The sequence below is a fragment of the Syngnathus floridae genome, chromosome 3 (genome assembly GCF_059516105.1).
Source record: "Syngnathus floridae isolate MCC-2025c chromosome 3, RoL_Sflo_1.0, whole genome shotgun sequence".
Taxonomy (NCBI): Eukaryota; Metazoa; Chordata; class Actinopteri; order Syngnathiformes; family Syngnathidae; genus Syngnathus; species Syngnathus floridae.
In genome coordinates this window covers 4,122,596-4,149,260 of record NC_142415.1, presented here as the reverse complement: position 1 = coordinate 4,149,260, position 26,665 = coordinate 4,122,596, and the positions used below count along the sequence as shown (strand labels likewise).

The window sequence follows — 26,665 nt, the reverse complement described above, 5'->3', positions numbered from 1 at the left end:
CTTCGTCCTCCGTGTCACTTACAAACAAAGCCGCTAATGATGCCGGTAGTACGTGGGGCCCTTTGTCATCTTCGTCATCCCGTGATCGAATCTTTGTCCTTTAAGTATGTAAACAACTGCCGCGCCGCGACGCTGACGTCACTTGAACTTCAAATTACAATAATCCCTTGCTATATCGCGGTTTCACCTTTTTTTTTTGTATTTTGAAATTTTGTGAAAAAATTCACATACAATTCGCTCCTCAGTATAAGCCAAACTATGAAAAAAAACTGCGACTTATAGTCTGAAAAATACGGTATGTGATGTTTGTTTTTTACCCCGTGCGCCAAAAGCCTGTAATAAAATTTATTATTATTGCTTAGATATTCCATTTTTCTTGCTGCATGACCTAAGGAATGCATAATCACACAGCTTCATTACAGTATGTTTGATCATCATCAATGCAAGATTTTTAATCCAAATCAAATCATTCTCCATTTTATCTTATTTATTTCAACTTCAGACGCAACAAATAACTTTATAATCACAAAATAATGATCCATAGTCTTTTTGATTCATGATTCATAGTCTTCAGCGGGCCACTTATGATTGATTTCATGACAATGCTCCGGGCCACTTTAAATTTAGGAATTTGGTCCACATATAAGGCGCACCGGATTATAAGGCGCACTGTCGGCTTTTGAGAAAATTTTACGTTTTTAGGTGCACCTTATAGTCCGAAAAATATGGTACTTGCCGAAATAAATAAAAAATCGATGAAACTTTATCGTTCGCTCTGTTTGCAAATGAAGTTCCTAACTGATAAAGTAATTTTGAGTTTTCAATGTCTTGCTCAAGGAAAGTAACATGGTCGTAGTGGCTGGGGATCGAACCCCCTCAGCCTCTGGGTTGGAGAACAACCACTCTACCACTGAGTTTCAAAAAATAAACTTTGTAGTAAGCATTAAAATGCACAACAGTAAAAAAAATAATAATCTACAATTAATTTAATCTGTCTAATCATTTCATGTTTGTTCTTTGTCTTCCTATAGGTATTGAGATTGCCAAAGAACATGGAGCCAAATACAGACTGGGCCCAGAGCTGGAAATCTGGTGTGATTCATTGAAATGTTCTCACTCTGTAATATACAAAGTAATAGTACTGTGCGATATGCACATTATCAATCCTGATATACCGTATTGGCCCGAATATAAGATGGTGTTGTTGGTGTTGGTGTTGGTATTGAAACAAGACTGAAAAAGTTGAGGTCGTCTTTTATTCGGGGTCTAGACATTATGCCCATTCACAACGCCAGATATCTTAAAAGCTAATGCTGAACTTAACTCCCCAAGTCAAAGCAAACCCCTGTCACGAAGAATAAAAATAAAAATAGCGGTAGCAGATTGCAATGTTTTATTGCAATGTATTTCCTTATTCAAATTTGTTTCAAGACTACAGTTACAGTTAGACTTTACTTTGATGGTTAATGCAGTTATTGCAATTTTGTTGTTTTATCACAGTAGTAGTAGGTTTATTTACATTTCAAAAACCAGAAGCCATTCATTTACAAATGTGATTGCACTTTAGTTTACATATTTAAATGTTCAGATATTAAGATTTGATTAGACAGTTTTTGCATGAATTGAATGAGGCTAAGCAACATGCTTTTTCTCTCGAATATATTATTATAATCATTTATTTCAGATGTACTGTAATTATTTTCCGTATAAAAATCAAATTTGGTGTTCAAAAAGTATTTTCAAACTTGAGTCTTGAAAAAGAGGGGGGCGTCGTATAATCAGGGTCGTCTTATATTTGGGCCAATACGGTATCTCACATGTATTTTGGTCCAAGACTATTTAGAGATTTACAGAGCAGCAGCAAGATTTTATAATGTATTCTTTGACTTACTGAACGGCAATGTAATTTGCTGGCTGGTGTGATGAGGTGGTATTTGCTGGTGTTTAGAAGGACTACCGTACTTATCGGACTAAAGTCGCATCAGCCATAAAATGCACAATGTGGAGGAAAAAAACATATGAGTCGCACCGGAGTATAAGTCGCATTTTGGGGGAAATTTATTCGACAAAATCCAACACCAAAAACAGACATGAATGAGCAACAACAGGCTAAACGATAGGTATGCTAACGTGACATAAACACAAACGAAGAGCTGAGAATGGGCCTGATGTAACATTCAGAGTTATTCAAATAACTATTGCATAAATAACACGTTTATAAAACCATATGTCACTCCAATTCATTAAATCCATTGATCGTCCTTTATGTCAATGGGTGCGCGCTGCTGACGGCGCTTGCACTTCAAAATATTCCACAGGCCCATATAACGATATATAAATTATATATCAAATAACTATTATACAAGCAATAATATTACCAAATCATCTGTGTCACTCCAAATCAGTAAATCCATTGATCAAATTCCGAGTCCTTTGTCAACAACGCGACGTGTGCGCCCTGACATCAGCCTGAACCAGCAACAACATGCTCACGATACGGTATGCTAACGTGACATAAACACAAACGAGAAGCTGAGAAAGGGCCTGATGTAACATTAACACTTATTCAAATAACAGTAAGTGCCCCGTGGCACTGACGCCCATCATCATGAAGTGCTTTGAGCGGCTTGTCATGGAGCACATCAAGTCCGTTCTCCCCCCCACCATTGACCCTTTCCAGTTTGCGTACCGTGCCAAGCGGTCCTCTGAGGATGCCATCTGCTCTGCCCTCCACTCGGCCCTCACCCACCTGGAGAGAAAGGACTCATATGTGAGGTTGCTGTTTGTGGACTTCAGCTCTGCCTTCAACACCATTGTGCCGCATCGACTCATCTGCAAACTCGACGAGCTGGGCCTCAGTACCTCCCTCTGCAACTGGCTACTGGACTTCCTCTGTCAGAGGCCTCAGGTGGTGCGTGTTGGCGACAAAATCTCCGCCAGCATCACGCTGAGCACGGGGGCCCCCCAGCGCACATCAGTGAGGACCTCTCCTGGTCCGCAAACACCTCGTCACTGGCAAAGAAAGCTCAGCGCCGCCTGTACTTCCTGCGGAAGCTCAGGCGTGCATGTGCTCCTCAGGCAGTCCTGTCTACATTCTACCGTGGCACCATTGAGAGCATCCTCACCAGCTGCATTGCTGTCTGGGGTGGTAACTGCACTGAACAGAACTTGAAGGCCCTGCAGCGCATAGTGAATACGGCTGGTAAGATTATTGGTGCTTCGCTCCCCTCCCTGAAGGACATTTACACCTCCCATCTCACCCACAAGGCAACCTCGATTGCCAGAGATGTGAGTCACCCGGCTCACTCTTTGTTTGACCTTCTGCCCTCTGGGAAGAGGTACAGAAGCCTGCGCTCCCGCACCACCAGACTCGCCAACAGCTTCTTTCTCCAGGCTGTTAGGGTCCTGAACTCGCTACCCCCTTCTGCGTAGCGTGCGGCACTGTTGCGCTATTTTCGGGAATGTCTGCTGTACGTGCACTTGCTCCTTTTTTTTTGCTCCTCTTATTTATTTGTTGTGTTATTTATTCATTATTTATTCAGCACGCTTTTGTTATACCTGTTTACTTGTTTGTCTGTTGTGAGCCATGTCTTGTCACCGTGGGATAGGGGGGAACGAAATTTCGGTTTCTTTATGTGTCTTTGGCATGTGGAGAAATTGACAATAAAGCTGACTTTGACTTTGACTTTGAACTATAACATAAATAACACCTTTTTCAAACCATCTCTGTCACTCCAAATCATTAAAGCCATCGATCGAGTTCGTCCTCCTTTATGTAAACATGTCTGACGTCAGCGGCGCGTTGCAGTTCAAATATTTCTACAGGCCCATATAACAATATATAAAGTACGTATGAAATATCAATAATATAAACAACAATTTTATCAAATCATCCGTGTCACTCCAAATCTTTAAAGCCAACTAAATCTTTGTCTTGTGTCACTTAAAAAAAAAAAAAAAAAACACGCGCACATACACGCACATACACGGCTGTTGACGCCAGAAAGACTACGTGCGCTGCTGACGTCAGACTAGATATATCAAATAAATGTAATATAAAGAACAATTTTAACAAACCATCCGTGACACTCTAAATCACAGGTGTCCAACTCACGGCCTGGGGGCCAGATATGGCCCGCCACATCATTTTATGTGGCCCGCGAAGATAAATTTTGCATCAAATTCATGCGTGATTACTAGAATTGCAAATTGTCTTCACTTTTAATATCTTTTTTTTAAATATTTGACCAATGTTTACTCGTCTGATTTGAAAACGAGTTATTTGGCAGTTTGTTTTGTAGCTTTTACTGTATAAAATTTGCGGTGCTCATACATTTATTTGTGTTAATAGTCATAATTGCCCTCTGAAAGAAGCTCTGACTACAATGCGGCCCCCGAAAAAAATGAGTTTGACACCCCTGCAATATTTATCCTCTCTGTATGAAAAAAATAAATAGAATACACAGCTGTTGACATCAGACTAGATATATCAAATAAATGTAATATAAACAAGAATTTTAACGAACCATCCGTGTCACTCCAAATCATTAAATCCACCGGAATATTCATTCTGTGTCAAAAAACAAACAAAAACACAGCTGTCGATTCCAGACCAACGTGCGCCCTCGTCATCAGCTGCGGCCCCAATTATTCCACAGATCTAGTATATAACTGTATTGTAGCTTTAACAAAGTAACAGGCAAGACGTGGGTTTGGTAACTGGCTCTTTTCGCTGGTGCTTGTGTGTGTTGGCTCAACATATGACAAACGGAAATTACTGAAGTCTAACAACATACACGTTGCTACTCTAAATAAACTATATGTCAAATAACTATGACACAAATAAGTTTATCAAATCATCTGTAAGGCTCCAATTATTCCACAGCCATAGTGCGCCCTCATGCGGTTTAAAGTGAAAATAACATGTGAAGTGATCAACTATACTAGTAAGTAATGTGTTAATCAAGTAAAAATTTGTGAAAAAATTCACATATAAGTCGGTCCTGAGTAGAAGTTGCTCCCCCACCCAAACTATGAAAAAAAAAACGCGACTTATAGTCTGAAAAATACGGTAGTATAAGTCTGCAGTTGCTTATTATATATATATTTTTATAAAAAACGCCATTAGAATAATCTAGCCTACTGAAAATAAAAGCATGAGCGGTCTTGTTGAGACAATAAAAAAAAAACCTCTTAATTTGAGCTACATATTTGTTATTTCAAGTGGTAATTGGCAAATTTATTAATAGCTTTTGAGCATGGGCAACAAGGCCCAGGGCAGCATTTTTTTTTAGGGCAAGTGGGGGCAGCCCCCCCTCCCAAAATAATATTTTGCACCACAGAGCAGTAAACTACTATTTGTCATATCACTTTTTGGGGAGTTGGCAATTTAGCGCCCCCTTCAGAGTTTTCGGGCATAACAAGTCAGTGATTGATTGGCTAAGGCAGCATCATGGTAGCCAGTCAGTGCTTTTACACTGAGAGAAGAGGCAGACATGGTGAGTCAGGGGCAAGCCGATGAAACGTTAGCATTTTCAAGATGGTGCTATAAACATTATTTCAAATTCATTGAGGTTAAAGGCAAAAAACCTGCATGTGTTGTGTTTTTTTTTAACTAATACTTTCCCTGCTAACAAGTTACTTTTATTCAGTAATTCAATTATCATAATAATAACTAATAATATAATAACTCAGTTACTTATTTGAACGAATAGTCCGTTCCCAACACAGTAAATTGAGTAAATAATGATTCGTGAAATAGCCTACCTTTTACGTTTGTTAGCATTCTGTTAAGGTTAGTTTTCTGTTTTGCCTTATGCTTTCTTTGCTTATGGACTATACAAACATGAGATATAATTTTAAGATTATAAGATTGTGCTTTGCAACAAAACTGTTACAAGTTCATTTATTAGACCTACTTATTTACCTTGGGTTAACATTAACTAATTTTCCGCCGATCAACGCAACAGAACATATTTATATATATATATATACATTTATATACGTGTGTTTATATATATATGTATATATATATATATATATATATATACACACGTGTGTGTGTGTGTGTATATATATATATATATGTGTGTGTATATATGTATATGTGTGTATATACGTATCATAGTATACACACACACACACACACACACACGTATATATATATATATATATATACATATATATATACACACGTATATAAATGTATATATATATATATAAATATGTTCTGTTGCGTTGATCGGCGGAAAATTAGTTAATGTTAACCCAAGGTAAATAAGTAGGTCTAATAAATGAACTTGTAACAGTTTTGTTGCAAAGCACAATCTTATAATCTTAAAATTATATCTCATGTTTATACATATATATATATATATATATATATATATATATGTATATATATATACACACCGTATTTTCCGGACTATAAGTCGCTCCGGAGTATAAGTCGCACCAGCCATAAAATGCCCCAAAAAGTGAAAAAAAACATATAAGTCGCTCCGGAGTATAAGTCGCATTTTGGGGGCAATTTATTTGACAAAATCCCACACCAAAAACAGTCATGAACGAGCAACAACAGGCTAAACGATAGCAACAACAGGCTAAACGATAGGTATGCTAACGTGACAAACACAAACAAAGAGCTGAGAACGGGCCTGACGTAACATATAGAGTGATTAAGGACAACTATTACATGAATAACATGTTTATAAAACCATCGGTGTCACTTCAATTCATTAAATCCATCGATCATTCTTTGTCAACAATGGGTGCGCACGGCTGAGGGCGCTTGCATTTCAAAATATTCCACAGGCTCATATAACGATAGATAAACTATATTTCAAATAACTATAATACAAGCCAATAATATTATCAAACCATCCGTGCATTTTAATTCCATTAAATCCATCGATCAAATTCCTCGTCCTTTGTCAACATCGCCGCGCGTGCGCCCTGATGTCAGCCTCGTCTTTATTCCACAGATCTACTATATAACTATATTGTAGCGTTAACAAAGTACAAGGATAGACGTGGGTTTGATAAACGGCTCTTTATTAAACAAAACAAACTTCCAAGCGTGTGGCGGCGTGGACTTCCAGACAGACCGGGCGTGCGTAATGGCCATGTCCGAGCCCCGCGCACCGTTCGCGGACAACCACTCGGCCGAGCGCCGGCCCCCGACTCAGTAGAGTAGGACCGGGCGTGCGTAAAAGCCATAATAGTTTTTCAAACCTTCTATGTCACTCCAAATCCTTAATTCCTTCAAACTCTTTGTCCTCTGTGTTACTTAGAAATGATCACCGCTAATGATGCCGGTAGTCCTTGTGTGGGCACGTTTGTATGTAAACAACCGCCGCGCCGCGCTACTGACGTCACTTGAAATAGTAATCCATTGTATATCACGGTTCTCCAAACTTTCTTTCTGCTGCTCCCTTACTGTTTTCAGCTGCATATTTTACAACTTGAAGTTTGTAACCTGCAAAATATGAGTTTCTTTTTGGTGCCATTTTTCTTAAGCCCACCCAGTTGAGTCACGGCCAACGGTGAAATTTAGAGCGCTCTCATCCAGTTTCGTCTGAAAATATACTTTTTTTTGGTTGTTTTATCAAAGTCAAAGTCTGCTTTATCGTTGATTTTTTTTTTTTATATACTAAGACATGCGAAGAGATTGAAATTATGTTTCCACTATCCCTTGGTGAGATAGTACACATATGCATACAAGCAACACAAAAAAACCCCAAGAAGGCACAAACAATGAATAAATAAGAGTGTTGAATAAATGATAAATAAACAAATAATAATAATAAATAATAATAATAAATACAATAGGAGCAAAAATGGAGCAAGTGTACATAGGAAACGTGCAAGTAACATCTCAACAGACCCTTCGCACCCAGGTTGCAGCCTGTTTGAACTACTCCCCTCCGGACGCCGTTATAGAGCTCTGTACACTAAAACCAGCAGACACAGAGACAGCTTCTTCCCCCAGGCTGTCGCTCTGATGAACTCACACCACTCTTAGAGTCTCAGAGTCATTACTGTGCAATAACATCCTGCTTTCCACACCTTTTTTGTCTACACTGTTTGTACTATGTGTCCTCTCTGCATCCATTGCAGCCTGGTCATCCTAGAAGAGGGACCCTCCCATCTGTGGTCTTTTCTCAAGGTTTCTCATTTCCCCTAGCTGGAGTTTTGAGTTTTTCCTTGCCCTCTTGGGAGTTTAAGATCAGGGGATGTTTGAGAATATCTTTCGTTCTTCACATGTCCTGAGTGTTGTTGTTAGTCACCTAAATGTTGAACAGAGGCTGTGATTTACCGAAGTCAAATTCCTTGTTTGGCACGCTCAAACATGGCGAATAAAAAACTCTTGAATCTTGAATCTTGAATACAGCAGACAGTGGACTTGGATATGGTGCTTTAAAGTGTTAATTGCTTTATTTGATGTTTTCTCTATTTTTTATGTTTTGAATATGTTCAAGATAAAGATATAAAAGCATGTGAAGTGATCAACTATACTAAAAATAACATGGGAAGTGGTCAACTATACTTGTAAGTGATGTCTTAATGATCAAGTAAAAATTTGTGAAAAACATATATACACATATATAAGTCGCTCCTGAGTATAAGTCGCCCCCCCACCCAAACTATGAAAAAAAACGCGACTTATAGTCCGGAAATTACGGTATATATATATATATATATATATATATATATATATATATATATATATATATATATATATATATATATATATATATATGTTCCCGGCAGGGGCACAATATGAGCAATGAGCGATTACCTTACCAACAGTCAGTGTGGGTCCTTAGGCAAGACCCTTAACGATACCGCCTACCTCAGAGATAATGAGAGTACAAGAAACGAAAGACATGCCGGCTCAGACGTCACCCGGACAAACAAGGTCTGCGTCAGGTGCTGGGGAACCAGAGCACCCTGATGAAAAACGGGCTACTGGAACAAGACACAAATGGGCGAGATGCGAGAATAAGGATCTATTGGAATGCTACTACTCCAGCAACCCGAGCGAGAGGGGTTACATGCGGAGAATGCGGGAACAATGGCAACTTCAATACCCACAGTCAACACTATCGGCCAAGCAACTAGTAGCTCAATGTTCCAATATCCATAAACAGCACCTGCTATCACACCTCGAGATTGATGAGATACAACACAAATGCCATAACGAAGGCCAACCAGAGCACCAGGTCAGAGACGAGTTAAATCCATGTAAAAGTCCAGAGGTTGGGTACGAAACCCCAATAAGCATAATCAAGCTGAACGAGGCAGCAACTGACCTGAAGAACAAGATCACGGTGAGAATGAATGCTCGGGAACCTAGATACACACTGCAGAGGCTAAGTGAAGTACCCTCAGAAAGTCTCCTAGAAGATGTGAATGCAGCATTGACAACAATTCCTACGGCTACCATCACTGAAACCAATGAGCTGATATACACCTCAGCAGCAGTGATCCTAGAAATGCTTGGCTACAAGAAGAATGACCATATGCGACCACAACAGTGCCCACCATGGAAGAGAAGGCTGGAGGCCAAAATCAAGATAGCACGGAGAGAAGTGAGCCAAATGACAGAGGCCCAGAAAGGTGCAATGAAAAAGCAAGTTCCCAAGAAATACAGCCAGATGCCCATACCTGAAGCACTCGAAACTGCCAAACAAAGACTCCAAGCCTTGGCCAGCCGCCTAAAGAGGTACACAAGAGAGAATGAAGCCAGATGAATAAACAGGTTGTTCACAACACAACCAGCGAAAGTGTACGCTCAGTGGCAGGGGAATAATAGCAGAGCAGACCCACCAAGGCTGGAAACTGAACAGTACTGGAAGGATATATGGGAGCAGGAGGCATCACATAAGAAGGATGCACAGTGGCTGGTGGCTCTGAGAAAGGACCACAGCAAGCTCCCTGAACAGAACCCAGTAACCATCACAGTGGCAGACATCCAGAGAAGAGTCTCAGGAATGAAAAACTGGACAGCACCAGGCCCTGACATGATCCACAGCTACTGGCTCAAGAAACTTACAACTCTCCATGAGCCCCTGGCAGCACAAATGAACCAGCTGCTAAGGGATGGGACTCACCCTGAATGGCTAACCCAAGGGCGTACGATCCTGATCCAGAAGGATCCATCAAAGGGTACAGTCCCATACAACTACCGGCCAATCACCTGCCTCTCCACAACATGGAAGCTGATGTCGGGCATAATATCAGATAAGATCAGCAGGCACATGGATCAATACATGAGCACTGCTCAGAAAGGGATTGGTAAAAATACCAGAGGAGCAAAACATCAACTCCTGGTGGATAGAACAATCACCCAAGACTGCAGAACTAGACGTACCAACCTGAGCACTGCCTGGATTGATTACAAGAAAGCATATGACTCAATGCCACATACTTGGATCACTGAATGCTTGAGGCTGTACAACATCAATGGGACTCTGAGAACCTTCATCGCCAACTCGATGAAACAGTGGAAAACCACACTTGAAGCCAATGGCAAGCCACTTGCACACGTGACCATCAAATGTGGTATATACCAAGGAGACGCTCTGTCCCCAATGCTGTTCTGTATAGGACTGAACCCCCTCAGCCAAATAATCAACAAGACGGGCTATGGATACCAACTCAGGAATGGGGCCACCATCAGCCACCTCCTCTACATGGATGACATAAAGCTGTACGCTAAGAACGAGCGGGACATTGACTCCCTGATCCACACTACCAGGATCTACAGCTCTGACATCGGAATGTTATTTGGAGTTGAGAAATGTGGCCGCATGGTGACTAAAAGAGGAAAGGTAATCCACACAGAGGGGGTCTCACTCCCAGAAGGAACAATAGCAGACATTGAGGACAGCTACAAATACCTTGGAATTCCACAGGCAAATGGCAACCTTGACGAGGAAACAAGGAAAGCAGCCACAGCCAAATACCTCCATCGAGTAAGGCAAGTCCTAAGAAGTCAGCTCAATGGCAAGAACAAGTCCCTAGCCATTAACAGCTACGCCCTACCAGTAATCAGATACCCTGCAGGAATCATACGGTGGCCAAAGGAAGATATACAGACCACAGATATCAAGACACGGAAGCTCCTAACCATGCATGGAGGGTTCCATCCCAAGTCCAGCACCCTGAGACTGTACACTAGCCGTAAAGAAGGAGGCCGAGGACTCGCGAGCGTGAGAGCCACTATCCAAGATGAAACATCCAAGATCCATAAGTACATCAGGGATAAGGCCCCAACGGATCACGTGCTCAGTGAATGTCTCAGACAATGGGCATCAAAAGAAGATGAGGTGCTGGAGGGACCATCATGGGAGGACAAGCCCCTACATGGGATGTACCACCGAAACATAGCTGAAGTAGCTGATATCCAGAAATCCTACCAATGGCTAGAAAGAGCTGGTCTGAAGGACAGCACAGAGGCACTGATCCTGGCTGCACAAGAACAGGCCTTGAGCACCAGAGCAATAGAGGCCCAAATCTACCACACCAGACAAGACCCCAGGAGTAGATTGAGCAAAGAAGGTCCTGAGACAATCCAGCACATAACTGCAGGGTGTAAGATGCTGGCAGGTAAAGCATACATGGAGCGCCATAACCAAGTAGCTGGAATAGTGTACAGGAACATCTGTGCAGAGTATGGACTGGAAGTCCCAAGATCCAAGTGGGAAACACCTCCAAAGGTGGTAGAGAATGACCAAGCCAAGATCCTCTGGGACTTCCAGATCCAGACAGACAGAATGGTAATGGCGAACCAACCGGACATTGTGGTGGTGGACAAAGAGCAGAGGAAAGCCGTTGTGGTTGACATAGCCATCCCAAATGATGGTAACATTAGGAAAAAGGAACATGAGAAACTTGAGAAATATCAAGGGCTCAGAGAAGAGCTGGAGAAGACCTGGAGAGTTAAGACTTCAGTGGTACCTGTGGTCATTGGAGCACTAGGGGCAGTAACCCCCAAACTGAAGGAGTGGCTGAAACAGATCCCAGGAAAAACATCTGACATCTCAGTCCAGAAAAGTGCAGTACTAGGAACAGCAAAGATACTGCGTAGAACCCTCAAGCTCCCAGGCCTCTGGTAGAGGACCCGAGCTTGAAGGGAAAAAGATACCACCCACGGGGGGTGAGGAAAAAGTTTTTATATGTAGTTAACACGTGTATATATATATATGTATATATATGTATATATATATATATATATATATATATATATGTGCCGTCGCGTTGATATATATATATATATATATATATATATATATATATATATATATTTATAGTATAGAATAGTAATATAGGTCGCATTAGCCATAAAATGCACAATAACGTAAAAAAATATATAAATATGTTGCTCCGGAGTATAAGTCGCTTTTTGGGGGGGAATTTATTCGACAAAATCCAACACCAAGAACAGACATGATTGAGCAACAACCTGCTAAACGAGAGGTATGCGAACATGACATAAACATAAACGAAGAGCTGAGAACGGGCCTGACATAACATTCAGAGTTATTTAAATAACTATTTCATAAATAACACGTTTATAAAACCATCTGTGTCATTCCAATTCATTAAATCCATCGATCGTCCTTTGTCAACAATGGGTGCACGCCGATGACGGACGGCCCTTGCACTTCAAAATATTCCACAGGCCCGTATAACGATATATAAATTATATATCAAATAACTATTATATAAGCAATAATATTATCAAACCATCTGTGCACTCTAAATCATTAAGTCCATCGATCAAATTCCTCGTCCTTTGTCAACAACGCCGCGCGTGCGCCCTGACGTCAGCCTTGTCGTTATTCCACAGCTCTAGTATATAACTATATTGTCGCGTTAACAAAGCACAAGGAAAGACGTGGGTTTGGTAAACGGTTCTTTATTTAACAAAATAAACTTCGAGGCGTGTGGCGGCGTGGACTTCCAGCCACGGAGGTGGAAGAGAGATCCATAGAATAGGACCAGGTGTGCGTAAAAGCCATGACCGAGCCCCATCCTCCGTCCCCGGACAGCCATCCGGTCGAGCGCTGTCCCCCGACTTCTATCCACGGAGGTGAAAGAGAGCTCCGTAGAGTAGGGCCGGGCGTGCGTAAAAGCCATAATAGTTTTTCAAACCTTCTGTGTCACTCCAAATCATTAAATCCTTCAAACTCTTCATCCTCCATGTCACTTAGAAACAAAGCCGCTAATGATGCCGGTAGTACGTGGGGCCCTTCGTCATCTTCGTCATCCCGTAATCAGTCTTTGTCCTTTTTGTAAACAACCGCCGCGCAACGCCGCGCCGCGCTGCTGACGTCACTTGAAATTCAGATGACTGTAATCCCTTGCTACATCACGGTTTGTTTATCGCAGTTTCACTTTTTTTTTTTTTTTAAACTTTTTGAAAAAATTCACATATGTCACTCCTCATTATAAGTTGCCCCCCCAAAAAACCGCGACTTATATTCCGAAAATTATGGTATATACTGTGTGTGTGTGTGTGTGTGTGTGTGTGCGTGCGTGCGTGCGTGCGTGCGTGCGTGCGTGCGTGCGTGCGTGCGCGCGCCTTGGCCGTTCTGTGATCCCTGCAGTTAGGTTGCCGTCTATCCTGCTCCTCCTCAGCCGGTTCGCATGTGGTTGGCTGACTCGTCCTTGATTAGCTAGTTGGCTGACTCGTCCTTGATTAGCTATCTCAAAGCGTGTTGAGTGCCGTTTTCCTGTGGAACAATGCAACTCAACTTTCTTGCTAAGTTTCATACAATAATAATATTGAGTAAATATAGGATACCTTATATGTAACTACTTCAACAGATGTCTTTTCTATAACACTTAAAGACAAGCAGTATCGATCAACAACAATCTATCGATAAAAGGTACAGAGTTGACTTAAAGGAAAAGAAGTTCTTATGAACTGAACAGAGAACTAGTGAGATAAGAAAGGAAGGGAGTTAAAGGAACTCTCTCGAGCTAGACAGAGAGCTTTCTGGCTGCAACACGTCCAGTAGAAAATGGGAAAGGTGGCAAAAAATACTGAGAAAGCTGAGAAAAGCTCATAAAACACCTATTTGGAATATTTCACATGTGATCTGGCTAATTGGGAACAGGTGGGTACAATGATTGGGTATAAAAGGAGCCTCCACAAACATGCTCAGTCATTCACAAGCAAGGATGGGGCGAGGTTCACCGTTTTGTCCACAACTGCGTGAGAAAATAGTTGAACAGTTTAAGAACAACATTTCTCAAAGCAAAATTGCAAGGAATTTAGGGATTTCAACATCTACGGTCCATAATGTCATCAAAGAGAATCTGGTGAAATGCCTGCACGTAAGCGCCACGGGCGGAAACCAAGATTGAATGACCGTGACCTTTGATCCCTCAGACGGCACTGGCTTAAAAACCGACATGAGTGGGTAAAGGATATCACTAAATGGGCTCAGGAAAACTTCAGAAAACCACTGCCAGTAAATACAGTTCGTCACTACATCAATAAGTGCGGGTTAAAACTCTACCATGCAAAGCAAAAGCCGTTTATGAACAACATCCAGAAATGCCGCCGGGTTCTCTGGGCCCGAGCTCATGTAAAATGGACTGATGCACAATGGAAAAGTGTTTTGTGGTTTGATGAGTCCACTTTTCAAATTGTTTTTGGAAACACTGGACGTCGTGTCCTCCAGACCAAATTGGAAGCGGACCATCCGGACTGTTATCAACGCAAAGTACAAAAACCAGCATCTGTGATGGTATGAGGGTGCATTACTTCCCATGGCATGGGTGACTTACATTTCTGTGAAGGCAACATAAATGCTGAAAAGTACATACAGATTTTGGAGCAACATATGCTGCCATCCAAACGACGTCTTTTTCATGGACACCGCTGCTTATTTCAGCAAGATAATGCCAAGCCACATTCTGCACGTGTTACAACAATGTGGCTTCAAAGTTTAAGAGTCCAGGTTCTCCCCTGGCCTGCTTAAAGTCCAGACCAGTCTCCCATTGAAAATGTGTGCCGCATTATGAAGAGTAAAATACGACAGGGAAGACCCTGGACTGTTGAACAACTGTAGCGCTTTATCAAACAAGAATGGGAAATAATTCCACATGGGAAGCTATGAGAATTAGTCTCCTCTCTTCCAAAACGTTTATTGACTGTTATTAAAAGGAAAGGTGATGTAACAAAGTGGTAAACATGCCCTTTCCCAAATTCTACTGCACGTGTTGCAGCCATGAAATTCTAAGATAATTATTATCTGAAAAATAAAATGAGGTTTATGAGTTTGAGCATTAAATATGTTGTCTTTGTAGTGTATTCAATTGACTATAGGTTGAAAAGGATTTTCAAATCATTGTATTTTGTTTGTATGGAGGATATGCACGTGACGTCACAGACCGGCCGACGGTTTGTTAGGGTGGCAAAAAGCGGCGGACGCTAATAGGGCCAAGACTGGTAGTGGAGCATTTTGTAGCATTTTATCGGTTGCGGATAGTGGCAGAGTTGTTACGTAGGCAACTTCAACCATGGTGCAGAGTTGTTGTGCCTTAGGGTGTGCCTAGTTATTTAAGTTACCGTAATTTCTGGACTATAAGTCGCGGTTTTTTTTTCATAGTTTGGGTGGGGGGGCGACTTATACTCAGGAGCGACTTGTGTTTTTTTCCCACAAATGTTTACTTGATCATTAAGACATCACTTACTTACAAGTATAGTTAACCACTTCCCATGTTATTTTTAGTATAGCTGATCACTTCACATGCTTTTATATCTTTATCTTGAACATATTCAAAACATAAAAAACAGAGAAAACATCAAATAAAGATATTAACACTTTACAGCACCATATCCAAGTCCACTGCCTGCTGTATGTACACTTGCTCCATTTTTACTCCTCTCATATTTATTATTATTATTTATTATTATTTGTTTATTTATCATTTATTCAACACTCTTATTTATTCATTGTTTGTGCCTTCTTGGTTTTTTTGTGTTGCTTGTATGCATATAGTGGGATAGTGGGAACGTAATTTCAATCTCTTTGTGCGTCTTGGTATATGAAAAAAAATCGACAATAAAGCAGACTTTGACTTTGATAAAACAACCAAATAAACGAAACAAAAAACTACATCTGATAAAAATTATATTTTCAGACGAAACTGGATGAGGGCGCTCTAAATTTCACCGTTGGCCGTGACTCATCAACTGGGTGGGCTTAAGAAAAATGGCACCTAAAAGAAACTCATATTTTGCAGGTTACAAACTTCAAGTTGTAAAATATGCAGCTGAAAACAGTAATCGAGCAGCAGAAAGAAAGTTTGGCGAACCGTGATGTACCAATAGATTACTATTTCAAGTGACGTCAGTGGCGCGGCGCGGCGGTTGTTTACATAAAGGACAAAGGTACCCACGTACAGACTTCCGGCATCATTAGCGGTGATCATTTCTCAGTGACACGGAGGACAAAGAGTTTGAAGGAATTAAGGATTTGGAGTGACATAGAAGGTTTGAATAACTATTAAGGCTTTTACGCCCGCCCACTCCTACTCTACTGAGTCGGGGGCCGGCGCTCGGCCGAGTGGCTGTCCGCAGACGGTGCATGGGGCTCGGACATGGCCATTACGCACGCCCGGTCCTATTGTATGGAGCTCTCTTCCACATTGGTGGCTGGAAGTCCACGCCACCACACGCTTGGAAGTTTGTTTTGTTAAATAAAGAGCTGTTTACCAAACCCACATCTTTCCTTGTACTTTGTTAATATAGTCATATACTAGATCTGTGGAATAAAGACGAGGCTGACGTCAGGGCGCACGCGCGGCGATGTTGACAAAGGACGAGGAATTTGATCGATGGATTTAATGGATTTAAAGTGCACGGATGGGTTGATAATATTATTGCTTATAGTTATTTGAAATATAGTTTATCGTTATATGAGCCTGTGGAATATTTTGAAGTGCAAGCGCCCTCAGACGCGCGCACCCAATGTTGACAAAGAACGATCGATGGATTTAATAAATTGGAGTGACACCGATGATTTTATAAACGTGTTATTCATGTAATCGTTTTCTTTAATAACTCTATATGTTACGTCAGGCCCATTCTCAGCTCTTCGTTTGTGTTTGTCACGTTAGCATACCTATCGTTTAGCCTGTTGCTATCTATCGAACGATCGATGGATTTAATAAATTGGACTGACACCGATGGTTTTATAAACATGTTATTTATGTAATAGTTGTCCTAAATCACTCTATATGTTACGTCAGGCCCGTTCTCAGCTCCTCGTTTGTGTTTGTCACGTTAGCATACCTATCGTTTAGCCTGTTGCTATCGTATCGGACGATCAATGGATTTAATGAATTGGAGTGACACAGATGGTTTTATAAAAATGTTATTCATGTAATGGTTGTCCTTAATCACTCTATATGTTACGTCAGGCCCGTTGTCAGCTCTTTGTTTGTGTTTGTCACGTTAGCATACCTATCGTTTAGCCTGTTGTTGCTATCGTTTAGCCTGTTGTTGCTCGTTCATGACTGTTTTTGGTGTGGGATTTTGTCTAATAAATTGCCTCCCAAAATGCGACTTATACTCCGGAGCGACTTATATATGTTTTTTTTTCACTTTTTGGGGCATTTTATTGCTGGTGCGACTTATACTCCGGAGCGACTTATAGTCCGGAAAATACGGTATATCGGTTCCCTGCGGACCAGACCAGAAAGGATAGCTGGGTGGCGGCGCTTCGGAGGGCGGAACATGGCCGCAACAGCTTCAAGCTTTGGAAACCAACTATCCATTCTAACATCTGCTCAGATCACTTTGTGGGAAGTACGTAATTTTATTTTATTGACGTCAACATTCATCTGTAAGGTATACTGGATGTACTGCTATAAGGTACACATCCAACATCATAGGATGCTGGCATGAGTGCCTTTCATAACATTTGAAATGTACTCTTTATTTATTTTAATGTATCGTATTTTTTGGACTAAAAGTCGCTCCAGAATATAGGTCGCATTAGCCATAAAATGCACAATAACGTGAAAAAAAACATAAATAAGTCGCTCCGGAGTATAAGTCGCATTTTTGGGGAAATTTATTCGACAAAATCCAACACCAATAACAGACATGAACGAGCAACAAGATCAAACAAGGCTAAACAATAAGTATGCTAATGTGACACAAACACAAACGAAGAGCTGAGAACTGGCCTGACGTACGTAACATTCAGAGTTATTCAAATAACTATTGCATAAATAACACCTTTATCAAACCACCTCTGTCACTCCAAATCATTAAATCCATCGATCGTTCTTTGTCAACAATGCCGGCCGGGTGCGTGCAGCTGACGGCGCTTGCACTTCAAAATATTTCACAGGCCCATATAACGATCTATAAATTAGATATAAAATAACTATTATATAAGCAATAATATGATCAAACCATCTGTGTCACTCCAAATCATTAAATCCGTCGATCAAATTCCTCGTCCTTTGTCAACAACGCCGCGCGTGCGCCCTGACGTCAGCATCGTCGTTGTCCCACAGATCTAGTATATAACTATATTGTAGCGTTAACAAAATACAAGGAAAGACATGGGTTTGTTAAACGGCTCTTTATTTTACAAAACAAACATCCAGGTGTGTGGCGGCGTTCCATCCCCGGAGGTGGCACTTCCAGCCACGGAGGTGGAAGAGAGCTCCATAGAATAGGACCGGGCGTGCGTAAAAGCCATGTCCGAGCCCCATCCACCGTCCCCGGACAGCCACCGGGCCGAGCGCCGGCCCCCGACTTCCATCCACGGAGGTGAAATAGAGCGCCGTAGAGTAGGACCGGGCGTGCGTAAAAGCCTTGTCGGAGCCCCATCCACCGTCCCCGGACAGCCACCCGGCCGAGCGCCGGCCCCCGACTACCATCCACGGAGTTGAAAGAGAGCTCTGTAGAGTAGGTGCGTAAAAGCCATAATAGTTTTTCAAACCTTCTGTGTCACTCCAAATCATTAAATCCTTCAAACTCTTCGTCCTCCGTGTCACTTACAAACAAAGCCGCTAATGATGCCGGTAGTACGTGGGGCCCTTCGTCATCTTCGTCATCCCGTGATTGAATCTTTATCCTTTATGTATGTATGTAAACAACTGCCGCGCCTCGACGCTGACGTCACTTGACCTTCAAATTGCAATAATCCCTTGCGACATCGCGGTTCGTTTATCGCAGTTTCACCTTTTTTTTTAAATTTGTGAAAATTCACATATATGTCGCTTCTCAGTATAAGTCGCCCACCCCCACACAAACTATGAAACGAAACGCGACTTATTGTCCGAAAAATACGGTATGTGATGTTTGCTTTTTACGCCGTGCGCCAAGAGCCTGTAATAAAATGTATTATTATTGCTTGGATATTCCCTTTTTCTTGCTCCATGACCTAAGGAATGCATAATTACACAGCTTCATTAGAGTATGTTTGTCCAATTTCTAGTTTCTAATAATTTGATTGTTCACATATCGACAATTATAATATATTATTATTATTATATTTTGTGCTGCCATGGCTGGCATCTTCTCCGTTTCGCTCCACTGGCTGTGACTCAACGGAATGGACATAACCACCAGTCACGTAGTGATATCGTTGCAAACTCTTGTAGGCTCTGAGGTCTTCCTTGGTATATGGACTTGAACAATCTATCAAATAGTTGTAAATGTCTGGATATGTTACTGGCGGAAAAGTCATGTTATTAGAGGACCAAACGGTTGCTGTCCCAGCTCCAGCTATGCTTGAGCTGGTAGCGTTCTTACTTGGTTTCCACAGCGGGTCAAGATTCAAACATTTTTATTCGCCATGTTTGGGCGTGCCAGCAAGGAATTTGACTTCTGTACATCACAGCCTCTGTTCAACATTCAGGTGACTAACAACACTCAGGTCGTGTGAAAAATCAACACGAATATTATATTTTTTCAACTTTTCAATGTATATCTTGCGGCTTTCTTGGTCCAACTGGACAAAATAATCACTCACGATACCCACTCAGGCTGCCATCCTCACGAGTCTCGTGGCAGCGGGCAAGGCTTTTTGCCACCCAAACAATAATGGCCGCCCCGATCTGTGACGTCAGTGCATATTCTCCATTTACATTTTACACAATTTCCCAACTTCAGCCGAATCAGGTTTGTACATATGTCGATTACAGTGGTACAGGAGTCATTGATGATGTAAGTGGGTCTCCTAACAAGAGAAATGAACGATCACATGTGTCTAACCTTTAGGACAATGTAGTATTGCTCCAAATGTTCATTTAAATTCCTTTAGAAGTCCGTTTTCGCATGTTAGCACGATCGCGAATTAGCATCTTTCCGCTAACTTGTTAGCCTGCCCAGTACTTCTTGTTAACATGTTACACGCACACACGTATAATATTTATATTTTCAATATTGATACAATTTTTTTACGTTATTTATACTATTAATGTATTATGTACATGTTTGAAATCATTATTTAATGTTCTAATAATAAAATATGCACTTAAATGGTTTCATATACATTTATTGACACACAAAAAATTTATAGATAAAAAAATGAATGTACAGATGAGAGGGTGACTGTACATCGCGGATTTCACTTATCGCAAGTGGTTTTTGGAACCGATTATCCGCGATAAACGCGGGATTACTGTGTGTGTGTGTGTGTGTGTGTGTGTGTGTGTGTGTGTGTGTGTGTGTGTGTGTGTGTGTGTGTGTGTGTGTGTGTGTGTGTGCGTGCGTGCGTGCGTGCGTGCGTGCGTGCGTGCGTGCGTGCGTGCGTGCGTGCGTGCGCGTGCGCGTGCGCGTGCGCGTGCGTGTATATACATACAGGGGAGCCTCGGTTTTCGACCATGATCCGTTCCAGAAGGCTGTTGGAGAAGGGAAACTTTCGAACTCCGAATCATGTTTTACAAATAATGGCAAACAAATTAATCCGTTCCAAACCAAAAAAAAACGATTTTTTTAGAGCATTTTTTCATTATTGTACACCATAAACTGCATAAATAAGTGAGTAGGTAATGTATAAATAAATATAAATAATGAACTGAATTAATAGAGTAGGCTCGGCTGGGGAATGTATTGCCGTATCTGGAATGTATTGCCGTATCTGCAGCAATTCGCTTGTGTGTTTCATTCTAATAGTAAAATATCTTTTTAAATTGTGAGGGGAAAAAAACACAAGAGCAAAGAGCAAAGGGTTGTTGGTAAGCTCAGTCGCCCCTCTTGCAACATCACTTTCTTTAAGAGCGTCTTTGTTTTTCAGGATCGAGTTTGTCGATTTTGCCATGCAAAACTCCCGCGCCAACTCTGACACGCGCACACCGGACTCAAATTTTGCGATTAATTCTTTTTTAAGTTCGAACGTTTCGTGCACTACTTTCCTCTTTTCACCATGACCAGCTTTACTGCTCCCATTTGCTTCCTTTGGAGGCATGATTAGAGTTGATGCAATCCTCAGAGTAACGAGAATGTAATAACGAATGGAGTCAGTTGGCATGCGGGTCCTCTCGGCTCATCTCGCGAGGTTCATTAACCGAGGTTCCACTGTGTACCGTATTTTTTGGACTATAAGTTTTTTTTCATAGTTTGGGGGGGGGCGACTTATACTGAGGAGCGACTTATATGTAAATTTATAAAATAAATTTTCAAAATGAAAAAAATAGAAATCACGGGATGACAAAAGGCCCCACGTACTACCGGCATCATGAGCGGCTTTGTAAGTGACGCGGAGGATGAAGAGTTTGAAGGATTTAATGATTTGGAGTGACACAGAAGGTTTGAAAAACTATAATGGCTTTTACGCACACCCGGTCCTACTCTACGGAGCTCTTTTTCACTTCCGTGGATGGAAGTAGGGGGCTGGCGCTCGGCCGGGTGGCTCTCCGGGGACGGTGGATGGGGCTCGAACATGGCTTTTACGCACGCCCGGTCCTACTCTACGGAGCTCTCTTTCACCTCCGGGGATGGAAGTTAGGGGCTGGTGCTCGGCCGGGTGGCTGTCCAGGGACAGTGTTTGGGGCTCGGACATGGCTTTTACGCACGCCCGGTCCTATTCTATGGAGCTCTCTTCCACCTCCGTGGCTGGAAGTGCCACCGGGGATGGAAGTCCACGCCGCCACACGCCTAGAAATCAACGCCGGTGCTTGGGGCTGTGTGGTGGTGAACTATTTATGTTATAGTTATTTGATATATTTTATTTCGTGTAGCAACTTGTATATGTTTTTATCGTTACAGTTCAGTAGTTGTTGGCTCGTTGAACTCTTGTTTTGTTAGAGCCGTTTACCAAATCCACGTCTTTCCTTGTACTTTGTTAACGCTACAATATAGTTATATACTAGATCTGTGGAAAACGACGAGAGTGACGTCAGGGCGCACGCGTGGCGTTTTTGACAAAGGACGAGGAATTTGATCGATGGATTTAATGATTTAGAGTGACACAGATGATTTGATAATATTATTGCTTGTATAATAGTTATTTGATATATAATTTATATATCGTTTTATGGGCCTGTGGAATATTTTGAAGCGCAACCGCTGTCAGCTGCGCGCACCCATTGTTGACATAAAGGACGATCGATGGATTTAATGAATTGGAATGACACAGATGGTTTCATAAACATGTTATTTATGCAATAGTTATTTGAATAACTCTGAATGTTACATCAGGCCCGTTCTCAGCTCTTCGTTTGTGTTTATGTCACGTTAGCATACCTATCGTTTAGCCTGTTGTTGCTCGTTTATGTCTGTTCTTGGTGTTGGATTTTGTCGAAAAAATTTACCCCAAAATGTGACTTATACTCCGAAGCGACTTACATATGTTTTTTTTTTCACGTTATTGTGCATTTAATGGCTAATGCGACCTATATTCCGGAGCGACTTTTAGTCCAAAAAATACGGTATGTATGTATGTATGTATGTATGTATGTATGTATGTATGTATGTATGTATGTATGTATGTATGTATGTATGTATGTATGTATGTGTGTATGTATGTATCAGTGACGTGCGGTGAGGTTCATGACTGGGGAAGCACTGATGCCCCCCCCCCGGTAAAATGTTTTTGGCACCTAACCGTGTCACTAAAAAGCTTGGGGAACGCTGCTCCAGTGTGGTTTATTCATTATTTAATTTGAACTATTTTAATTAAAATCTCATATCAACAGTCTTCACACATAAAAACACTCAATAAAGCACTTTTGATTGTGCGTACCACTCCGTTTGAAACGACTTCGTCCGAAGTCTCGTTGTCCGAATAAAACCTTTTAACTCCGGAGTCGTCTTCCTTTACTGACGACCTCCTGCTTCGTCCCAAAATCCATAGTTGAAAATCGTTTGGATATGTAATCATCCATTGTAAAACGAAATGTAAAAACAGAAAGAAAAAAATAAACGAATGTAAAACGAAATAAATGGACGACTCCTCCTCAGTCTTTCACTGTAAATTTGAACTGGAGATCTCTTATTCTACAAGTAGGCGCATGAAGCATCCCGGGGTCACTAGCACCCCCTGCCTTAAGGCTGGAGAACTTTTTTTCGTTGCCTCCGTAAGGTCTCTTTTCAAAGCCGTTTTGTTCATCTTAAGAAACACGACATTCCAGACAGATGACAAAAAACGCTAGATATTATATACATCAGCTTAACGACGGAAAATAGTTAATATAGCCACAGCGTTTGAACACTTAAACAGCGACAAAGACAGAGCAGTTCAGTCCAACTGCATCGTCTGTCAACATAGGCGGCCGTGTGATTACGCAATCCTCAGAGGAGGCTAGGCAGGAAGTTGGCTCCTCTGAGCGAATCGTCTTTGGTTTTAAAATAACTATAAAAATTCAGCGATTTTGGTTCAAAATGATACAAAACTATTGAAATTAAAAAGAAGATGACTTTATAATAAAAATAATTGAATTTCTTTTTCCTCTTTTAATGATGCAGGGGAGACGTAGATACCTTATCAATGCTTTTTAAAATATAATGGGCGAGCAGGGTTGCGCATCACACAGATGAGTGACATTGACTGAAAGATCATCACGCTTTCTTCCTTCCTCCTACCACATGTCGCATTTTGATGACACACGTGACATGCAGCAGTGGCCGTGGTTGCCAAACAATTTTTTTCCCACTTAATTAAGCCTTGTTGACAGGATTCTTTGGTCGTCTGTGAGGAGAATACGTGGGACTTTGTCTAACGAAGAATAAACTCAGGACATAAATGAACTGCCCTTCAAAAACCATTCAATTGCCCCAGAATCAGCCCGTTCACTAAAACATTGAACCAAAAATGCACTTTGTTTAATTCACATGCATCCAATATATTGAGTTTATGAATGTTTGTTCATTGAATTCATTCAGGTACGACACTGTACCTCATATCGCACAGCTCTAATTACTGTACATTCTTGTATCAAAGTGTCAGTGTTTGATGTTCTTGAAATGAAATGTCTCAGACAAAATGTGGATTATATTTTTTGCCCTACCTTTCTTTTCATATTGGCTAATACCGTTCTTATAATTCTTGATTTTTTTTTTTTTTTTTAGTGGGTATGGCTGCGCAGACCATTTTCATGAATCGGATACATTGCTCCACTGTTTTGAAGTTCTCAAGAAGCTTCTAGAATCTCCCATTACCGAAGACATTATTTGTGATGTGGGAATGTAAGTATTAACAATAAAAAAAATGCTGAAATCAAGAAATAAAATGACTAGTCCTCACATTCCAGGCATGATTGCCTTCTATTATAAACTGTGGGGCAACATCTTGACACTATTCTATTAATCATCGTCTATTTCTCATGATGTGCTTGTTTTTCAGGTTTTTATTTAACAAATTGCTATTATGTTTAATTTTGTGATACTTTTTCTGGCTTTTCAGGCGCTAGTTCAGCGGTCAGGTTTTGCCACACAGCTGGAGATAGGACAAACAGTGAAGCAAAAATTCAATTAAAATACCTTGAAAAAATGTTGAATTTTGTTAACAACATAAACATTGACTGATCTCATCCCCATGCTGTCTACATAAGTCTTAAGGCCTACTTAGTATATTCAATCAGGCATCAGTTGCTCAGATGTCACTGTGTCAATGCAGCGCGCAGTTTGCCGAGAGGCATAGTGACTCCAGCGTGTCCTGGGTCATCCTCTGAGCCTGCCACTGGTGGAAAATGCCCGCAACACCTACCCAAGGAGGCGTCCAATTCAGAAGTCCGAGCCACCTCGTCTGGCTCCTTTCAATGCAGAGGCTTGAGTCAGAGTTCCTTGTGGATGACTGAGCCTCTCACCCTTTCTCTCAGTTAGAGATTGGACTCCCTGCGGGCGATACACATTTTGGCCGCTTGTATTAGGGATCTTGTTTTTTCGGTCATGACCTCCACCTCGTGACCATAGGTTAGGGAAGAAAAATAAATCTAGCAGTAAATCAAGAGATTTGCCTTTTGGTTCAGCTCCTTCACTACAACAGCAGTTGCTGCACCGATCCACCTGTCGATATTAAGCTCCATCTTGCCCTCACTTGTGAAGAAGACCCCAAGATACTTGAACTCCTTTACTTAAGGCAAAATCTCATCTCATCCATAGGGCATTTCCTACTTTTGCGACTGAGGACCATGGTCTCAGATTTGGAGGTGCTGATTTTCATTCCAACCCCTTTACAACCTTTTGCAAACAGCTCCAGTGAAAGTTGTAAATCACGAGTTGAAGAATTCAACAAGAACATATCATCAGTAAAATGGAGAGATGCGATGCTAAGGTCACCAAACCAGACACCCTGAATACCTCGGCTTCACCTAGAAATTCTCCCCATCGAAGTTATGAATAGAATCTGTGACAAAGGGTACCCTTGGTGGAGTCCAACCCTCACTGGAAAATAATCTGATTTACTGCCAGTTATGTGGACCAAACATGCACACTCGAGGACCCTGTTGAGGGTGTAGAGCTGGACAACTGTTTTATGGCCAGGAAGAAAAACACACCTCCTGAATCTGAGATCCGACCCTCCTCTCCAGCACCCCTGAACAGACCTTACCGGGGTGGCTAAGGAATGTGATTTCTCTGTAGTTGGAACACACCATCATGTCCCCCTTTTTAAAAATGGGGACCACCACCCTAGTCTGCCAATCCAGAAGCACTATCCACAATGCCCATACAATTTCGTAGAGGCGTGTAAGCCAGGACAGCCCCACAACAGTTTAGGGATAAGTGGATCCCATCCAACCCCAGGGCCCTGCCACCAAGGAGCTTTTTAATCACCTCAGTGACTTCAAACCCCAGAGATTGGAAAGTTCACCTCAGAGTCTCCAGGCTCTGATTCCTTAATGGCAGGCATGTCATTGGAATTGAGGAGATCTTCCTCCCACCAACTCATGACATCACTAGCACCCCATGGCACCTATACACAGTGTTAACAGTCCACTGGTTTACGCTCCTGACACGCCAGATGGTTGACCAAAAATTTCTCGACGCTAGCAGTTATCAAGGATCTAGGACCCAAAGTGCAGGGAAGCAAGAAAGCGGATAGAGTTAAATCCATCCATCCATCCATCTTCTTCCGCTTATCCGGGGTCGGGTCGCGGGGGCAGCAGCTTTAGGAGGGACTCCCAGACTTCCCTCTCCCCAGCCACTTCATCCAGCTCATCCCGGGGGATCCCAAGGCGT

At 41.6% G+C, this 26,665-nt stretch overlaps 1 protein-coding gene across 6 annotated transcripts in view; it reads left to right on the top strand.

Annotated features, from left to right (window-relative positions):
• The window catches only part of nadsyn1 (NAD synthetase 1), a 120,466-nt gene that overhangs the window by 28,363 nt on the left and 65,438 nt on the right, over positions 1-26,665 (top strand). For all 6 annotated transcript variants that reach the window (XM_088370100.1, XM_088370101.1, XM_088370103.1 and 3 more), the window contains 2 exons: positions 1,032-1,092; positions 24,557-24,673. In XM_088370100.1, coding sequence (XP_088226226.1) covers positions 1,032-1,092; positions 24,557-24,673 — 178 coding nt within the window. The remainder of the gene's footprint in view (positions 1-1,031; positions 1,093-24,556; positions 24,674-26,665) is intronic.